The sequence below is a fragment of the Lepidothrix coronata genome, unplaced genomic scaffold, assembly GCF_001604755.1.
Source record: "Lepidothrix coronata isolate B3197 unplaced genomic scaffold, Lepidothrix_coronata-1.0 Scaffold108, whole genome shotgun sequence".
NCBI classification, from domain to species: domain Eukaryota; kingdom Metazoa; phylum Chordata; class Aves; order Passeriformes; family Pipridae; genus Lepidothrix; species Lepidothrix coronata.
The window spans coordinates 509,775-527,127 of record NW_016690288.1 but is presented as its reverse complement, the minus strand read 5'-3'; the positions used below and the strand labels follow the sequence as shown (position 1 = coordinate 527,127).

At 63.3% G+C, this 17,353-nt stretch overlaps 3 protein-coding genes across 3 annotated transcripts; 1 reads left to right on the top strand and 2 right to left on the bottom strand.

Moving 5' to 3' along the window:
* The first annotated feature begins 4,586 nt into the window (after positions 1-4,586).
* Positions 4,587-7,498, top strand: WBSCR27 (Williams Beuren syndrome chromosome region 27). The gene is made up of 5 exons (XM_017824068.1): positions 4,587-4,727; positions 4,797-4,925; positions 4,995-5,130; positions 5,336-5,428; positions 6,082-7,498. The coding sequence occupies exons 1-5, from the start codon at positions 4,620-4,622 to the stop codon at positions 6,318-6,320; spliced, it is 705 nt and encodes a 234-aa protein (XP_017679557.1). The 5' UTR covers positions 4,587-4,619; the 3' UTR covers positions 6,321-7,498.
* A 590-nt stretch (positions 7,499-8,088) lies between these two features.
* LOC108501800 (claudin-4-like) lies at positions 8,089-16,596 on the bottom strand. The gene is made up of 2 exons (XM_017824035.1): positions 15,758-16,596; positions 8,089-8,745 (listed from the first exon to the last, which is right to left on the bottom strand). Exon 2 carries the CDS (start codon positions 8,734-8,736, stop codon positions 8,089-8,091), a length of 648 nt encoding a protein of 215 aa, XP_017679524.1. The 5' UTR covers positions 8,737-8,745; positions 15,758-16,596.
* Positions 11,691-12,531, bottom strand: LOC108501817 (claudin-4-like). Its single transcript, XM_017824066.1, has one exon. It carries the CDS (start codon positions 12,318-12,320, stop codon positions 11,691-11,693), a length of 630 nt encoding a protein of 209 aa, XP_017679555.1. The 5' UTR covers positions 12,321-12,531.
* Positions 16,597-17,353: the final 757 nt, after the last annotated feature.

Genomic DNA, 17,353 nt, shown 5'->3' with positions numbered 1-17,353 from the left:
AAGGATTCAGGGTGCAGGAGGGGTGGGAGCACCATGTACTGGGGATGCAGAAAGGGTGGGAGCACCAAGGATTGGGAGTGCATGAGGAATGGGAACAGATTTGAGCTTGAGGGGGTGGGAGCATCATGTAATGGGGGTACAGGAGGGGCAGGAGCACCACACACTGGGGGTGTGGGTAGGATGGGGTGCAGGTAACACAGGTACAGAGGCTGGGGCTGATGTGGGAGCACCGTGGCCACGGGGCGTTCTCGGCGTGGCAGGGATGTCTCATCATTTGACAGGGTGACAGGCCACAGCCAGGGAACATGTCCTGTCCTAGGGGGCTGTGTGGGACATGGGCAGCTCTGTGGTGGGAGGACAGCCCTTCCCAGCCCTGTGAGAGGTCACGAATCAGCTCCGTGAGCTGCTCCCCCCGTCTGCCTGCCCGTCCTGCTGGTATGATCTGCATCCAGCTCTGAGCTGGGCTGTTCTGATTTACATCTCAGCCTCTCCTTTCTACCTGGTCCTGAGCCATGTGGGTGTTGGGGCCAGGGCAGATGGTTCAGTGACAGCAGCCCTGGGTGCCATCAATCACAGCAACGCCGGGATTTACAAACTGTGAAGTCGGGCAGGAGCCCAGTGATGCGGGGGGGTGTTGTGGTGATGAGTGATGTGTGTTAGTGGGCAAAATCCATCAGCCCCTGGACACCAGAGGGCTGGGCTTTAGGGAAGAACTGGACAGTTCAAGGGCTGACAGTCTCTGGACACATTTGGATGCTGGGAAAGGAAAATGCTCCATTCTCTGAGGGTGTGAGTGTGGGGCCATCCCAACCCACGGCAGCCCTGGGGTGTGAAACCCCACCAGCCATCCTGGTCCTGCTGTCTGTCACCTCCTCAGCCATGGAACGATCACAGAATCATTAAGGTTGGAAAAGCCCTTTGAGATCATCAAGTCCAACCCTTCCCCCAGCACTGCCAAGGCCACCACTGACCCATGTCCCCAAGTGCCACATCCACACAGCTGTTAAATCCCCCCAGGGATGGGGACTCCACCACTGCCCTGGCAGCTGGGACAGGGCCTGACCACCCTTTCAGTGAAGAAATTTCTCCCAATACCCAGCCTAAACCTCCCCTCTGCCTCTGCCTGCCATGGGGGCTCCCCGCATCCCACCAGGCTGGTACCCCACAGAATCTGTGGGGCAGGGTGGTGCTCTTGTCTGGGAGAAGAGAAGAGAGAAAAAGCAGAGAAGAGGCACCTGGGAGGGCTGGAAAAGTACACACTGAAGGGATCTGATTGCTCCATAAGCTCAGGGGATGGATGTGGGTGCCAAGGCAGGGGAGCAACAGGATCCAGGCTGGGATGCCTGTGGTTCTGTGAGGTCTCAGGCACAAGAAGCTGCTCAGAGCAGGAGCTGGACATGTTCAGGGATGCTCAGTGCAGCCTCCAGTCTGCATCCCACCCCTCACCCCACAGGACAGCCACTGTGGCTGCTGATGGTCCATGACACAGGGGTATGTGTGTGATGGACATCATTCCAAACCCCCTGGATGTGTCAGGGTGCCCACAAAAGCACAAGCCTTGGGCACTTGTGTCCCTCTGTGCTCTTGCTGGGAACCAACTGACAGTCACTAATTGATGCCACTGGACTCATCCATGGCTCTGTGGGTAACTCTGAGGCACACAAGGTCATGGGACCCCTCATCTCATCACTCCACTCTGATGAAGAGGCTTAGGAATATCCCAACAGCTTTTGTTGGTACTGGAGGACAGCATTAGTCCCACCCCAAGGGCCAAAGATGTGCCAGGGATGCCTTGCAAAGGCCCTGGGGTGTGCAAGCCCACCTGCCTGGTGAACTGCTGCCACTACACATTTCACCCAGGGGTCCAGGACTGACTTAGAGGGGGGACCTGCAGGTCGGGTGACATTGCCCACGCTGGCCTGACCCTGCAGAGGACCCAAACCCAGCTCAGACCTGGACTTTCCCATCACCCGTCCCAGCTCAGCAGCAGGTTTGAGGGCAAGGGAACCCACCTAAGCTGCCCTTCCACCCCTGCAGCAGCTCCTTGGTGAGGGAGGGCAGGCGAGGTCACACCAGAGATCTGTGGGCTCGGGGTGCTCAGCCCCCACCTCGGGGCCACGTGTTCCCCCAGTCTCCCTGCTGAGGGGTGATGGGGACACCCCAGCAGAGCAGCTGGACTGAGCTGCAGGGTCCCAGCAGGACGGGGGGATGCACCTCACCAGGCACAGCCAGACCCCCTGTCCCCAGGCAGGGGACAAGGGCAGCGCCCCGCGGACCTGCTCCATGGGAGCAGGACATACGTGCCCCAGGGGGAGCCCTCCAGCACCAGGCCACGTGTCAGGACAAAGTCCAGCCTCACATCAGCCCTGGGAACGCTCCAACCTGCCACAACCTGCTGCCATTTCTGTCCCCCACCATCCTCAGGGGACAGCCCAGTGTTGGCACCGGGTCCGGTCCAGACCCCCGCTGGCCGGTGCTGGGTCCAAGCTGGGCCCAGGCCAGCCCGGAGCCGTGGTGATGAAGCTGTTTGCACAGCTGTGAGCTCTGACAGAGCCAGCCAGCCCCGGGAAGGAAGTGTTTGGAAAAGCGTCGGCTGATCCGGGGCTGGATCCGGGCGGGTCAAAGCTCAGGGAAAGCACAACCCACCGGGGGCATCAGAGCCGGGGGCAGGGGGATGCTGGCAGTGTCCCCTCTCCCTGGTTTGTAAATGGAGGTTCGGTTAGTGGTGAAAACCATGATGGGAGTGTGGAAGCCGTTGTGAGAGGCCCGGGGGCCACCGCCATGCCGGGGGGGCAAGTGGGAGGGGCAGGATTGGACCCACGCCGGTGGGTGCAGAGGGGACAAAATGCCCGTAGGGTAGCATTTTGCGGTGGCAAGAGCTGTTATAGGGCTGTAGCCCCCCCCTCGCGGGGCCCATCCTGGAGCCACCCGTGTGTCCTCGGTGTGGGTGGGATAATCCCTCCTTTCGCGACTCCGACCCCTCGCCGCCCCCAGCCCCACACGCCTCTGTGCCACCCCCCCAGGAGCGCTCCGAGGGTGTCCCCGGGGGTGACAGCGGAGCCCGGCGGGCGCGGGGTCCGTCCCGCGGGTGGAGGGCTCCCTCTCGAGGGCCCCGGGCAGCATTGCCCGGCCCGGGGGCAGAGCTGAGCCCACGCGGGGCCGCGGGCAGGGCCCCACGGGGACCTGGAGGGCAGGGGAGAGGAGGGACACAGGGACCACTGAGGAGCCGCAGTGAGGAGGGCATGCGGCCACCAGCGCGGCCTCGGGGCTCCATCAGGGCACTGCAATTTCTTCCAGTCATTAATTAGCGGCTGGATCCGTCCCCTTCCGCGCTGGAAACAGCCCGAGGCGATGGGGCACAGCTGTGGCTTGTCCCACACGCCACGTCCTCAGTACGACACCAAAGGTTGGTTTAGCAGAGGACGAGTCGCTCCCAGCGCGGCGGGGATTCCCCAGTGACCTCCCATGGGGCACTTCCAAGAGATAAGGAGCGTCTTGGTGCATTACAAATTCTGGGCACCTGGACCAGGCATTTTGGAGAGCAATGATGTGGAGAAGACACCCTACCCATCTCCCCGTGCATCGTGTTGGCTCTCAAGACTGCTTCTTGCCCCGAGCAAAACCCAAACTTCATGTAGAATATACACTCAGGACACCTTAATATGGAAGGGACCCAATAAGGATCAAGTCCATCTCCCTGCTCCCCGCAGGAGCCAAGATGCTCCTCCTCTTCCTTCCCAGCCCCGAGGGTCCACGGTCCTGTTCTCTGTCCCCAAGGGGCAGCACAGAATGACCCCTAGCCCGTGGGGAAGGACCTGCCCCGGTGGTGGGTGCGCCCTTCCCGGGGTCCGGGAGAGCCGCTCGGCGCTGGGATGTCCCTGTCACAGGCGGGGGGAGAGGAGGGGTCAGGTGGTGCCCGGTGTCCCCACTCGCTGGGTGACATGTCGGAGCGCAGGAATTAGATGCGGGTGCAGGGACGGAGGTGACAGCGCGGCATCGGGGCCCTGCGGGGCTGGGACAGGGGGCCAGGATGGAGGTGACCTGTCCGGAGGACTGTCCCCGCACCGGGGACGCCAGTGGCAGGATAGGGACTGACCCCTACACGGGACAGAGCAGCAGAGACAGGGGGCACTGCAGTGGTGGCCCTGGGGCTCCTGGTGCCACCTCCTGTGGGCATGTGGTGTCACACCCCCCCCCAGGGCATTTTGTGTCACCATCCCTGGGTACTTGGTCACCTGCCAGGGCACTTGGTGTCACCATCCCAGGACACGGCCACTTCCGAGGTGCTGGGGCCGGGTCCTGAGCTGGGTCACTGAGCCAAAGGGGAGTGGGGGTCGTGTCCCTGGTGCCGGGGGCGTGTCCCCGGTGCGGGGGGCGTGTCCCAATGCCAGGGGCGTGTCCCGGTTTCGGGAGTCGTGTCCCGGTGCCGAGGTCGTGTCCCGGCGCGGGGGGAGTGTCCTGATCACGAGGGGTGCCCCGGTTTCGAGGGTCGTGTCCCCGGTGTCGGGGGCGTGTCCCGGTGTTGGGGGCGTGTCCCGGTCACGAGGGGCGTCCCCGGTGCCGGGGGCGTGTCCCCGGTGCCGGGTCCGAGGGTCGCGGCGGTTCCCGGTGTCCCCGGGATGGTGCTGCCGTCGGGGGTGCGGGAGCGGGTGGCGGCGGTTCACGGGGGCTCGGCGCTGCCCGAGCGGCTCCGGCTGTACGACGCCTGGGCCACCGACTACGACCAGGTACCCGGGACAGCGGGGCATCGCGGGGGGTGACCGAGGCTGTCCGCGCTCACCGCCGCGTCCCCGCAGGATGTGGCGGCCCTGGAGTACCGCGCACCGCATCTCGCCGCCGCCTCGCTCGCCTTCGCCTTCCCCGCTGCCCCCGCCGGGGCGCGGCTGCTCGACGTGGCCTGTGGCACCGGGCTCGTGGCGCGGGAGGTACCGGGGGGGAATGGGGTGGGATGGGATGGAACTGGGATGAGGGATAACGCCCGTCTGTCCCCGCAGCTCCACCGCCGCGGGTTCCGCTGCCTGCACGGCGTGGACGGCAGCGCGGGGATGCTGGAACGGGCGCGGAGCACCGGGCTCTACCAGGAGCTGCGGCAGTGTGTCCTGGGCTGGGAGCCGCTGCCCGGGCCCGCAGGTAACGGGGTGGCACTGGGCGGGGGGAGACACGGGAGGACTCCTCGGTGATGTTCCTCGTGTCTCTGCCCGCAGATAACGTGGTGTCACCGGGTGGAGGGAGCCCCGGGAGACCCCCGGTGACACCCTGTCCGCAGGTAACGGGCCGGCACTGGGCGGGGGGAGCCCCGGGAGGACCCTTCGATGACACCCCCGTGTCCCTGCAGAGCAGTACGATGCCGTGACGGTGGTGGGGGCTCTGGGCGAGGGGCAGGTGCCGACCACGGTGCTGCCGGAGCTGCTGCGTGTCACCAAGCCGGGTAAGGGGGGTCTCGGTGTCCCCTCCCCGCCGGGACCCCCGCGGTGGTGGGATGGGGACACGGAGCCCCGGTGGATGTGGATCTCCGGCTGGGCGCTGGTCCCGTGTCACAGATGGGGTGTGGCTTTGTTCCTGGGGCCTGGGATGGTGATGGCCCGGGGTCCCTGACTCTGCTCGCTGGCAGGTCCGGGCGGTGGGACGAGGCAGGAGTTGGCAGTGGCAATGCTGGTGCGTGACAGCCTGTGCTCAGGCGTGACGTCCTGCCCGCCCCGTGCCCACTGCCCTCCCGCCCTTCCTGTGTTCTGCCCGCTGTCCTGCCCATCCCCTGCCCACTGCCCTCCTGCCTTGCCCGTGCCCTGTCTGTGCCCTGCCCGTCCCCTGCCTACTGTCCTGCCTGTCCTTGCCCATCCCCTGCCCACTGGACAGTATATCCCTTGCCCACTGCCCTCCTGCCCTGCCCATTCCCTGCCCAGTGCCCTGCCCGTCCCCTGTCCCCTGCCCTGCCCGTCCCCTGCCCTCTGTCCTGCCTGTCCCCTGCCCACTGACTCCTGGCAGGCTCTCACTGCCTCCCCTTGCCCCCCACCCTTTCCGAGGGGCTGCCACCCCCAGGGAGGGACACCCAGTGTCAGTGTCACCCGTGCCCTGTCCCATAAGGAGGCTTCCTGTGCCTGACAACGAGGAGCAACCTCTCGAACCTGCGGTACAAGCGGGAGCTGGAGGCAGAGCTGGGGAAGCTGGAGCGCTGTGGAGCTTGGCAGAAGCTGCTGGCCCAGGAGGTGGAGCACTGGGAGAGGGCCACCTCGGAGGAGGAGAGCACCCGGGGCACTGGCTACATCTCTGGAGTGGTCTACCTCTACCAGAAATGCCCTGTGCCCCCCCTCGAGGAGGACTGAGAGCTGGCATGGCTCTGGAGGGGGGATGAACACTTGGCCTCCTGTATAAAATTCAGCCCAGTGACCCCCTCCTGGAGCAGGGCAGCTGCTGGAGGGGGATAACATTTTGAGGGAGTGTCCCCATTCCCTTCCCCGTGTCCTTCTCCCCGAGGTCTGGGCCTAAGGACCTTGTCTGCTCCTCAGCATGGGGAGGCTCTCCTAGTCTCACCAGGGTCTCCTGGGCACCACCATTAGCTCTGACATTCAAGTATTGTCCCCAACACCTCAACCCTCACCGTGACATTTTGCAGACCCACATGGCTATTCAGAGCCATCTCCTGTCCAGGGTGTCTTCTCACTGTGCCCACCTTGGCGCTCGTGGTCAAAATCCGGATCCTTCTTTGTCTTCCACTCCCAGCCCCCCTGGGCTTTACCTGGGGAGTGCTGGAGGTGGATCCCCATCACTGTGTCCTGCAGCCTCCCATCCTCATCCTCCCCAGGGGATAACCCAGTGCACACTGAAGTGCAGGAGACCTCGACATCCAGAGCAGCAGCAGCAGTGCCAAGGTGACACCCAGCTGGAGAGGCTTCCAAGCACCACATCCACCTTTCATCCCACAACAGCTGCTCAAATCTCTCATTTTCCCAGAGCTTTGTAGTTAATGGTCTGGGTGGGAAATGAGTTTGGAAGGAACTTGGGGAGCTGGTGGCTGCTCCCCACCCAGGAGTCACCCAGCACTGCCTGCCCAGCCTGTTCCCCCAGCCCCTTGCTGTGCTGCCTACACAATTCCTTCTCCACTGATCCCTTGGGAAGTTTTTTACCCAAATCTCTTGCTGGAATATTTGAGGTTTTTTCCCTTTTCCCTTCCCCCAGACCTGTTCCTGCTCATCCTGTTCCCATGGTCCTTGGGAACAGGTTACTTCTTTCCCCTTGGGAGCGTTTCCCAGGTGGGAGGCGGTGGCTGTGTCTGTCCCTGTCCCCCACTCAGGGTATCCTAGATCTCCAACACTCACCCTCCCCATGGCTCCTGCCATCCTTCCACATTGTCCCCCCAGGTCTTGGGGTCCCTGTGCCCATCATGGGTAGCTGCCCTACCACCCTCTCGCCCCGTTTGTCCCCAGCACTGTCCCCTGGGCAGTTGGGGGTCGTGGCTGTCCCCAGCCCTGCACTTGGCTGTTCAATAAATCCCCGTCCCCGCTGTCTGCCTGCTGTGTGTTGTTCCTGGAGCAATGGGGCTGTGGACCCTCTGGGGTGGGTGGCCAGGACCCTGGGAGTGGGGATTGGGCCTTTCTCTGGGGGCTCAGAGGACCTGGTGTCCCCCCTTGTGCCCCTCTTAGCTCTCAGCATCCTCTCCCTGCCTCAGTTTCCCTGCTGTGGGATACCCCAGGAGCACCCTGGCTCGCTACTGCTGCTTCCCCCATGGGGACGTGCCAGGCACTGAGGCAGCAGCCCTGACCTGGCATCAGGCTGGCAGGGCACAGCACCCCCAGGATATATCACCCTCCTCCCCACACCGCGCCATTCAGAATGAGCCCAGGCAGCCTCGGTGGCACCAGGTTATTTATAGTCCCTGCTCTGGGGAAGGGCACATGCTGGAGGACCGTGCTGGGGTGCAGCCAGCATGGGAATGGGGATGGGGATAGGGATGGGGATGGAGATGGGGATGGGCATGGGGAGGGGGATGGGCATAGGGGATGGGACAGGGATGAGGGTGGGGATCGGATGGCACAAGGAGGCAGGGCAGGGACAGTGGTGCTCTCTCTTGGTCTGGCACCTGGGCACAAGGGCTCACACGTAGTCCTTCATGGGGTAGCCTGTTGAATCGCAGGTCTTCACCCCTTTGTAATTCTTGGTATAGGAATCCTGTGGGTATTGGATTCCCAAGCGGCTCAGGACAATCCCACTGGCGAGCAAGAGGGCAAAGGCGATGAAGCCGATGTAGATGGCAGCCCCCAGCTCTCTACTGACGGCCTCGGGCCCCGTGGGGGTGTAGGAGTTGTTGATGATGTTGCTGGCAGTAAAGGAGACGCTGACGAGGATCAGAATGGCGGACGTGAAGAACAGGGAGCCTGTCAAAGCGATGATCGCGCCCCTGTTGCCACGGTTGCCGCCCATGCAGCCGGAGAAGGCTCCACGCATGACGAAGATGATGATGGCGGCGAAGGTCGTGATGAGGGCGGTGACCACCAGGGGACGGGCAATTAGCAAGTCGGGGCTGATCTCCAGCTGGGAGCTGTAATACCTGCACTGCGACTGCCCCGTGCCATCGTTGACACAGGTCACCCACAGCCCGTCCGTGTACGACTGGGTCCCTACGTTGTTGGAGCCGAGGCAGGTTGTCACCCTCCACATGGGCAGGGCACAGATGAGGATAGTGGCTACAAAGCCCACGATGGCTGTCACCAGCCCACTCGTCTGCATCGACATCATTTCCATGGTCAGTACCTGCAGGGACAGGGCACAGCTGTCATGGACATGGCCCCAAGCCAGGGGGTTGCTGGAGAGCACAGGCTTTGTCTGCTGTGTCCTGCTCCCCATTGGGGTGGGAACGGCTACAGGACAGCGTGGGCACTCAGGGGATATGGGGACATGAGTGACATTGGGCAGTGCTGAAGATCAACACAGGGACACAAGCGACATGGCACGGGACATTGCTGCAGGACAGCATGGGGACACGAGTGACATGGAGACAAGGGTGACATGGGGCACTACTGCAGGACAACATGGGGACATGAGTGACATGTGGCATTGCTGTGGGACAGCATGGGGGCACACAGGTGGCACTGAGGACCCAGAACCTGAGCAGGCCGATGTGCAGGGGCCCTCATGTGTCACACTGTCCCCTACAATGTCCCCCCAGCACAGGGCAGCCTCTGCCATCACCCCTTCTTGGCGCATGGCAAGTGTCAGGGAGGCGACGGCAGCATCCTGCTTTTGGGAAGCAGGATGGGGGGCTCATGGTTCCCCTCCTGCCATGCTCGAGAGTGCAGATCCCCCACCCCACACTCACCTCATATCCTGCTGTGGCAGCAACCCCCCAGTGCCCACCCCATGCCCTGCTCCACCGCTGGTGCTTCAGCCTCCTTGGCCATGAGCATCGCGCTGGGGGGCACAGGCGGGGAAGGCAGCCCTCCCTCCCTGCAGCACTGGCTGCTCCCAGATGGAGTGCAGGTTGCTGCAGTGCTCTTTGGACCCAGGATTTCCTCTCTGAGGTGCTGGGAATGGGTCAGAGCTCAGCTCTGCTCCAATCCCAGCTGTGGAGGGCAGCTCTTTCAGTGGTACTGGCTCTTGGCCCCCAGGAGCAGTCTCCATGGGGCAAACCCTGGTGAGGGGCTGCAGGCTCACCACAGACATCACCCCTGGCAGAGGGGTGTCTGTTTAGGCGCACACCAGACACACAAACAGCTCCACCACGGTCACACGTGGCTGCCGTGGCCCTGGCTCAGCCCAAACCAGCTCAGCCCAGCACAGAGCAGAGTTCACCCCTGGGTGCCTGTGCCCAGCAGCTGGGACTGGCTGAGTTTTTATGGCCCCGAGCTCAGCGGGGTATCGGTTGTGCCCGGCACACCCTGCGGCACTTGCTGGAGGTTTCACCATCATTTCTCCTACCCCAGTTTCGGTTTCTCCAGCCTCTCCTTTCCCGTTGTGTCCCCAGTCCTTTCCCAGCACCTTGCATCCCTCGGTGACCTGATGGACACCCAGCACTGGGACCTTGGGCCATGAAAGACCCTTTGGGGCAAAAAAAAGTGATGGGTGTCATCCCGGGCACCCTTTCCCAGCCAGCAGGACCTGGGCCACAAGAGACACCCAAAACAAGGTGCATGACCACCCACACAGGGACAAGCAGTGGCTCCCAAGGGAAAAGCAGTGCCCCCACGGATCCCAAGGCACAGCAGGGATGTTTGCCAGAGCATCACACTCACAGTTCCACCTGGCCACTGCCATTACAGGGCCACAACAATATTTTCCACCGTTCCCGTTCCCAGTGAAAGGATGGGAGAGTCCTCAAGCCCCAGACCCACATGAGACACCTAGAGCCAGGCAGCCAGAGTCAGCCCTCGTCCCCACACCCCCCGAGGTGGGAGGGAAGGATGTTCCCAAGCGCAGGGAGCGCTGGCAGTGCCGGAAGCGAGATAGGCAAAGCACCCTGCACTGCCCACGCCGGCCCCGGGGTGCTCCCAGCCGCGGTTGTGGGGTGGCCCCGGGGCCAGCACGCCCCGACTCGCCCTCGCCGGCGCCTGCCACCTTCTTCCTGCTCGGGTGGGAAGGTCACACAGGCGTGGGACAGCCCTGGCGTCACCAAGGCACTGTGCCATGGAGACACCCGCTGTCACCCCCGGGGTGGCCCGGGGAGGGAGCGGTGGGGAATGCCAGGGCTGGAACAGGGTGGGTGGGGGTCGTGGGAGGCTCCGGAGAGAAGATTTGGGGGATCTCAAAAGAATGGGGATCTGCAGCACAGGAGCACCGGGCTGTCCCGCTACAGGTGTTGGAGAGGGTAAAGAACAAAAGGCACAGCGGGGTCTGAGCAGCTGCTGTTTAATGCGGGAAGGATGGATGCGGGGGCCGGACGGCAGCACAGCCAGGGGGACCAAGAGCCACCCTCTCCAGTCCCCGGGCACCCCGCTCAGGGGATGTCGAGCAGGGCGATGGATGGGGTCGGGTCTGAGAGTCGCCCCCCTCCACGCGGGTGCACGGCCCCGCTCGGCTCCCGCCTCCCCGACCGGTTCTCCCAGCCCGGCTGCTGCCTTCCCACTCCCAGGATAATGATGCCCCCGCCCTGGGGAGCTGCCGCGAGAAATCACACTCCGTACGGCCACTCCGAGCCCCGAAAGTAGGTCATAGTCAAAATTTAGGGTACAGGCAGGTGAAAGCCCCTGATAACCCTCGACACCCTGCCAGGGTCCGCAGAGCCACCACGTCCCCATGACCACGTGGGACAAGTTCGCTGTCCCCACCAGCACCGACACCGCCACCCAGCCAGAGGGACTGACAGTCCCGGGGAGCTTCACCCGGTGAGAGCCCCGTGCCACCCGAGGGACGGGCTCTAGGAGCTCTGTCACCACATGGCACACCCCGATACCGAGAGCCAGGAGACGCTCGAGGGGAGAATCGGGCGGCACCTCAGAGAAGATGCCTCTGCTGGATGCTCCGGGAGGGGGGGAACAGGACCCCCGCCGCGGGCAGCCAGGACAGGATCTCCTTGTTCCCTGTCTCAGCCGAGATTAAAGAACCGGCTCCAATCCAGGCAGAACAAAGGCAGCTCTGTCTGCCCTCCCTCGCACTGCCCCGGCGCCCGGCCAGCCCCAGCCCGGCCGGGGGGGGCAGGTCGCGGGTCCGGGAGGTCCCAGCTCCCTGCGGTGGCCGGGGGGTCCAGGCGGGAGCGGCGGCTCCTACACGTAGTTGCTGGCTGGCAGCGAGCGGGCGGCCGTGAACTTGGCAGAGTAGGGCTTCTCCCCCCGGGGGGGGCAGGTGCAGCACAGGATCCCCCCCCCCAGCAGCAGCAGAGCAGAGGCCGCCCAGCCAATGTAGAGGGACGAGCCCAGGTCCCGCTTCTGGGAGTCGGCGATCAGCGGGTTGTAGAAGTCCTGGACGATGCTGTTGGCCGACCAAGAGATGGGGACGAGGATGAGGACGCCGGCCACGATGAAGATGATGCCCGAGAGTATCATGACCCTGGCTTTGGCGGTGTCGTCCTCCACACAGTTGGTGCACTTGCCGCCGGCGACGGCGAGCAGGGTGCCCAGGATGGCCAGGACGATGGCCACCACCACCATGGCACGGGCGGCTTGCAGGTCCTGTGGCAGGCCCAGCAGCGAGTCGTACACCTTGCACTGCATCTGCCCCGTGCTCTGCACCACGCAGCTCATCCACAGCCCTTCCCAGATGATCTGGGCCACTACGATGTTGTTCCCCACGAAGGCCGTCTCCCGCCACATGGGCAGCGCGCAGCAGAGGATGGAGGCCAACCAGCCGATGACGGAGAGGGCGATGCCCAGCACCTGCATGCCCATGGAGGCCATGGCTCGCTCCCGGCACCCCTGCCCGCCTCCCGCTGTGCAGTGCCGGCTCCCGGGACCATGGCAGGCATTATATGCCTTTGCCGAGGGAGGAGCGCCGCCACAGCCGCCGTCCTGCCGCCGGCACCGGACGGAGGGGTAAAACCAGTTTCCCGGGATTCCTCCACTTGTATTTCTCCCTCCAGCGCTGACACTTAATATCCCGGTTGCTCCCACGGAGGAGGACACAGGGGACCGGGATCAGGCCACCCAGGCGCAGGAGTGCGTCCCACTGCTGTCTGTGGGTAGGCAGTGCCAAGGGCAGCGCTGGGGCTCAGCCTGGGATGCTGAAGGGGAAGAGCCGGTGTCCAGGCACCGGGATGTCTCTGCCGTTACCGTCAGCACCTTCTGTTCCATCACCTGGATGGGTTCCTCCATGTTTTCGTGCCTCAGTTTTCCCCCAGCTCACAGTCACTGCTCCAGCAGCAGCCCAGTCTCAGGCCCCCCACGGCCCTGTGCTGGGAGAGCAGCACACCGTCCCCCCCGCTGCCAGGCTCCGTGCCCAGCAGGACACAAGCAGCTCTTGTTTGCTCCTTGGCATCCATACCAGCACTTCCCAGCCCTCCATCAGGCCTCGAGCAGGAGGTGTCACCGCCCAGACCCACAAACCAGTTGGAGCAGCTGCTGGTTCCCCAAGGAGGAGAGACGGCACTGCCCAGGGCAAAATGGGGGGCAGACCCCAAACCCGCCCCACCTTGTGCTCCACCACCAGCCAGTGTTCACAGGGCTGCCTTCAGCCCCAGGTCTGCCTTCAGCCCCAGGTCTGCCCATGTCCTGGTGCCTGCTTGGTGCCTTGGGGCTGTGGGGGGCAGAGGTGGCCTCAAGGTGTCCCAGTGCTGTACCCACTGATCCCAGTGCCGATGCCAACACCAGTGCCAATACTGATGCTGATGCTTTGGGCACTGCCCGACCTCTCCTCTTTTAATCCATGACTCCCACACATGTCCCCTCCCTACTTCCTCTGAGCCCCTCCGGCACCTGCACAGGTGCTCAACAGACGGCAAGCAAGGACAGACAGACGGACATTGCACTGTTTCATCACCACAGCTTAATCCTGGGCCTCTGGGAAAGATAAGAAGCACTGAGATAATCTTAGTTTTCCTGAGCACTGGGGTTACTGAGATGATCCCTTGTGCTAATTGCTCGGTGTGATGGGTTCTAGAGCTGCATGGGATGTCCCCAGGCATTGTGTCCCAGTGTGGTGGGAAAAGCCAGGTGGTCCATGCACTGCAGTGCCAGGAGAATGCCTGGGGACATCCAGGTCTTGCTGCAGACTCCAACCTGTGGGGACAAGTCAGGGTCCTGCCTGACCTGTGCCAGAGGAGCCGCCAAGGCTCCATCCCTCTGTCCTGCTGGAGCGCCCACATTACTCACATACCAGTGTGGCCACCCCGGGGCCAGAGCCTTGTGGTCAAGGGCTCCCTTTAATTTACGAGGTTCCAGAGCATCCCCGCCGGGGCCAGACTCTGCCTGAGGCTTTCACCTCCCAGCCGGGTGCTGTAACCACCACGTAATTTGGGGCTGGAGAGAGGGACACACCCACGTGTGTGTGTGCCTGGCATGGGCCGTGTCCCCGCAGGCACGTGGGGATGTGTCTGTGGGCTGGGGACAAATGACAAAGTGAGGACAAGGACTCCTCCACGCGCAGAGCATCAAACACCTGAGCTGCTCACATTCCCCCTCGAGCCAGAGTAGGCGCCAGCACGGCCTCCCACAGCCAATGACTGTAATTAATGCTGGAACGTGACATATATTCCAGCTGGTGGATGCCATCCAGGGACAGCCCCTGTGCCCTGTGCCCTTCCCCACATCTCCCAGTGACGTGCCTGCCCGCCCAGCAGCACCAGCCTTGTGTCCCCACCACTGGCAGCCAGCAGGACTGACAGACACTGGCTTGGCACAGAGTGGAGGAGCAACAGCCACCCCCAGTGCCCATGGAGCCTGAGGATGGTGGTGTAGCACAGGTGGGACCTCCAAGCGCCTCAGCACATGCCATCCAGGACCACCACCCCATGGACATCAGCCCCACATGAGCACTGGCCCCACGCCCGCGTCTCCGTGCCCATTCCCAGTGCATCTTGCAGGATCCCAGTCCCTGGCTTTGTCCCAGTGCCATGGCACAGGCACATGTCCTGGTGGGACCACAGCCCACCTGCCCAGCAGGGAGCTCCTCCACCCCAAAACAGGGTGTTCAACCCATCCTGAACTTTGGCCACCCAGCACCCGCCCCAGCACCCAGCCAGGTGTGGATGTCCTGCCTCAAATCCAGTGGGATTTGCAGGATGGGGGAGCCCGAGTTCCTGTCCCTGCTCCGCTGCACTAAAGGGGTCAATGAAGGCAGAGCTCCTGCCCCAGCATGTCCATCAGGAGATGCCCTCCAATGCCTGCTCTGGCTTCACCAGCATGGGGACACACTGCAGTGCCTTGAGGGCCCCCTGGGTAGTTAGGCCATCCCCAGGCAGGGAGGTGGCATTAAACCCAGCGTCACCACGATGTCAGGCACCACCGGGTGCACAGCAGAGGCTACACCACCCTGACCTTGCTCAGGGCAGAGGACACCCCACAGGGAGAAGGCTCGGGGCACAAATCTCCTGCCAAAAAGGGCCACCAAGGACACAAATGACAGTCCCACCTCACACGCAGCTGGCACCAGCTCAGCCCTGCGCTGAGCCAAGAGACCCTCGTTCCCCAGCACCCCCACATGGACCTACCACCCCAGCTACTTCAAGGTCCCAGGAAGGCAGGTGACAGTTGCCAGCAAGAGACAATCCACCGGGATCTCTGGCTTTGCATCTGCCAAGCGAGGCCTGGCCACCGGCCCTCTCGCTCAGCCCACATGGAGCAGGCGGTCAGGGATTAGTTACCAGCAGCCCAGAGACTGAATGTTCCCAAAAAAACATCCTTGCCCGACATAACCCCCCTCGACCAACTCAAATGTGCACAGTCAGGTTGTTTCTCAGTATGGGAAAGCAAAGCCTTATCGGCTCAGCAGGAGAAGAGCTGTGTGCCGGGACCTGCGGGGTCCCTGCGGGCAGAAATGGGACCTTTGCCCTGAAGTCACTCCAAAAGTCAAATCTCTGTCCAATTTCTGAGCAACAAGTGGTTCCCGACATGTAAAACACCCCCAAGTGCTGCCGAGGTGGTTGGCAAAGGGATGGGGGAGACGATGACCACGGGTCAGGAAGGAGGATGCTGGCGGTGCAATGGGAGTCTCCTGGCCGGCGATGCTCACAGGAAGGGGATGCTGTGGCAAAGCCGATCCCAGTACGGCCCAGTATCCCCCGGGCGAGCCCCCTGCCACATCTCGCTGGCCGGTGCCCCCCAGCCCCCCGTGTGCCGGCACCTCCCTCCCCGCCCCGCCGGCACACAGAGCTGCCATTGATGCTCGGAGCCGCCTTTACCTGCTCGCCGCCGCGTCGGAGGGGTTCCAACAATGGGTTGCCTGTGTGCCCTGGTCAGCACGGAGCCAACAGTCCCGCGCCTGAAATATAAGCGGCCGAGGCAGCACTTACCGCCCCGGCCCCGCTCGCCCGGGGGGGGAACGCGCGGCACTCCCGACCGCAGAGGAGGGGAAACACCCCAAATCCTGCGCCGGCTGCCGCGCACGTGAGTGGGACGCGGCCCCGAGGCACCCGGGGCTGTTGCTGCCGTCACCTCTTGCTCACTCCCGGGATGATGGGTTCTGGGTGCATGGCAGGAAGGGGATGCTGCACTGGGTGCCCCCCCGTCCCCCATCCTTCTTGCCCCCCCAGGTGTCCTTCCTGCAGTGTGAGCCACCAATCTGGTGATGCTCCCATGATCTTTGGGGTCTGACCTTCATTCGGCGTCTCTGCGTCCGCAGCGGGCAAACCTGTCACCATGTCACCGTTGTGTGACCACAAACGTGGCCACCCCGCTTTGTCCTCATCCCGGGGCACTTGGATACTCCCCATCCCTCCCCAGCTGCGGGGTACAGGAAGGGGGATGCAGCAGGAGTGATGGGTGTGCCCCACAAGCACACTGGCTCTGTTGAGCTCTTTGGTAAACACTATTGATCCAGTTTCCTCACCACAAGAATGTGTCCTGCCAGAGGTGACCGGAACCCTGAAACCCCGGTGATTTGCCCCTTCCCCCACCCTGAGTCAGGTGTCAGTGGCTGCCCCAGGCAGACACAACACTGGACAGAGCCTGTACTTTGGCAATTTGGGATGACAAAGTGTGAGGACGCGGCGCGTGGGGCTGATTGCAGGGTCGGGGGCTGCAGTGCTTTGCTGCCTCATCCCACCCCACTCTGCCCCAGCAGCTCCTACCCCAGGGGTATCCCCACTGCCCCACATACCTGCCTGGAGTATCCACCTCTCCCCCTGCACCACAGCCCTACCAGGGATGACCCCATTGCCCCACACCCCTGTAGGAGGTATCTCCCCTGCCCCACATCCCTACACAGAGTATCCCCCCCACATACACACACACCTCTACCTGGGGTATCCCCCTTGCCCCATGCCCTTGTATGGAGCATCCCCACTTCCCCACAGACCTGCCTGTGCTATAACCCTGCCCCTACTCCCGAGTACCACAACCCTGCCTGGGGTCCACCTTGGCCCAGAGCCCTGTCTGGGATAAAACCCTGCCCCAGAGCCCTGCCTGTGGTATAACCCTGTCCTAGAGCCCTGCCTGGGGTACATTTGCACCCCAGAACCCTGCCTGGGGTACCCCTGACCCAAAGCCCTGCTTGGGGCACTCCCTTCCCCCTACCTGGGGTACCCCCTCACCCCACAGCCCTGCCTGGCGTACCCTCTGCCCCAGAGCCCTGCAGCCGTGTGTCTGTGTGGCTGTGGGTGCATGTGCTGGTGTGTCTGCAGCCGTGTGTGTGCTGGGGAGGTGTGAGCACCTGCACTGCCAGCGTGTGCCTGTTCACCTTTGTCACTGTGTCTGTGTGTGTGTGTGTCTGTCAGTCTCTGTGTCTGTGAGTTTGGCTGTGAGTCTCTGTGTATCTGGCTGTGTGTCTGTGTGTCTGC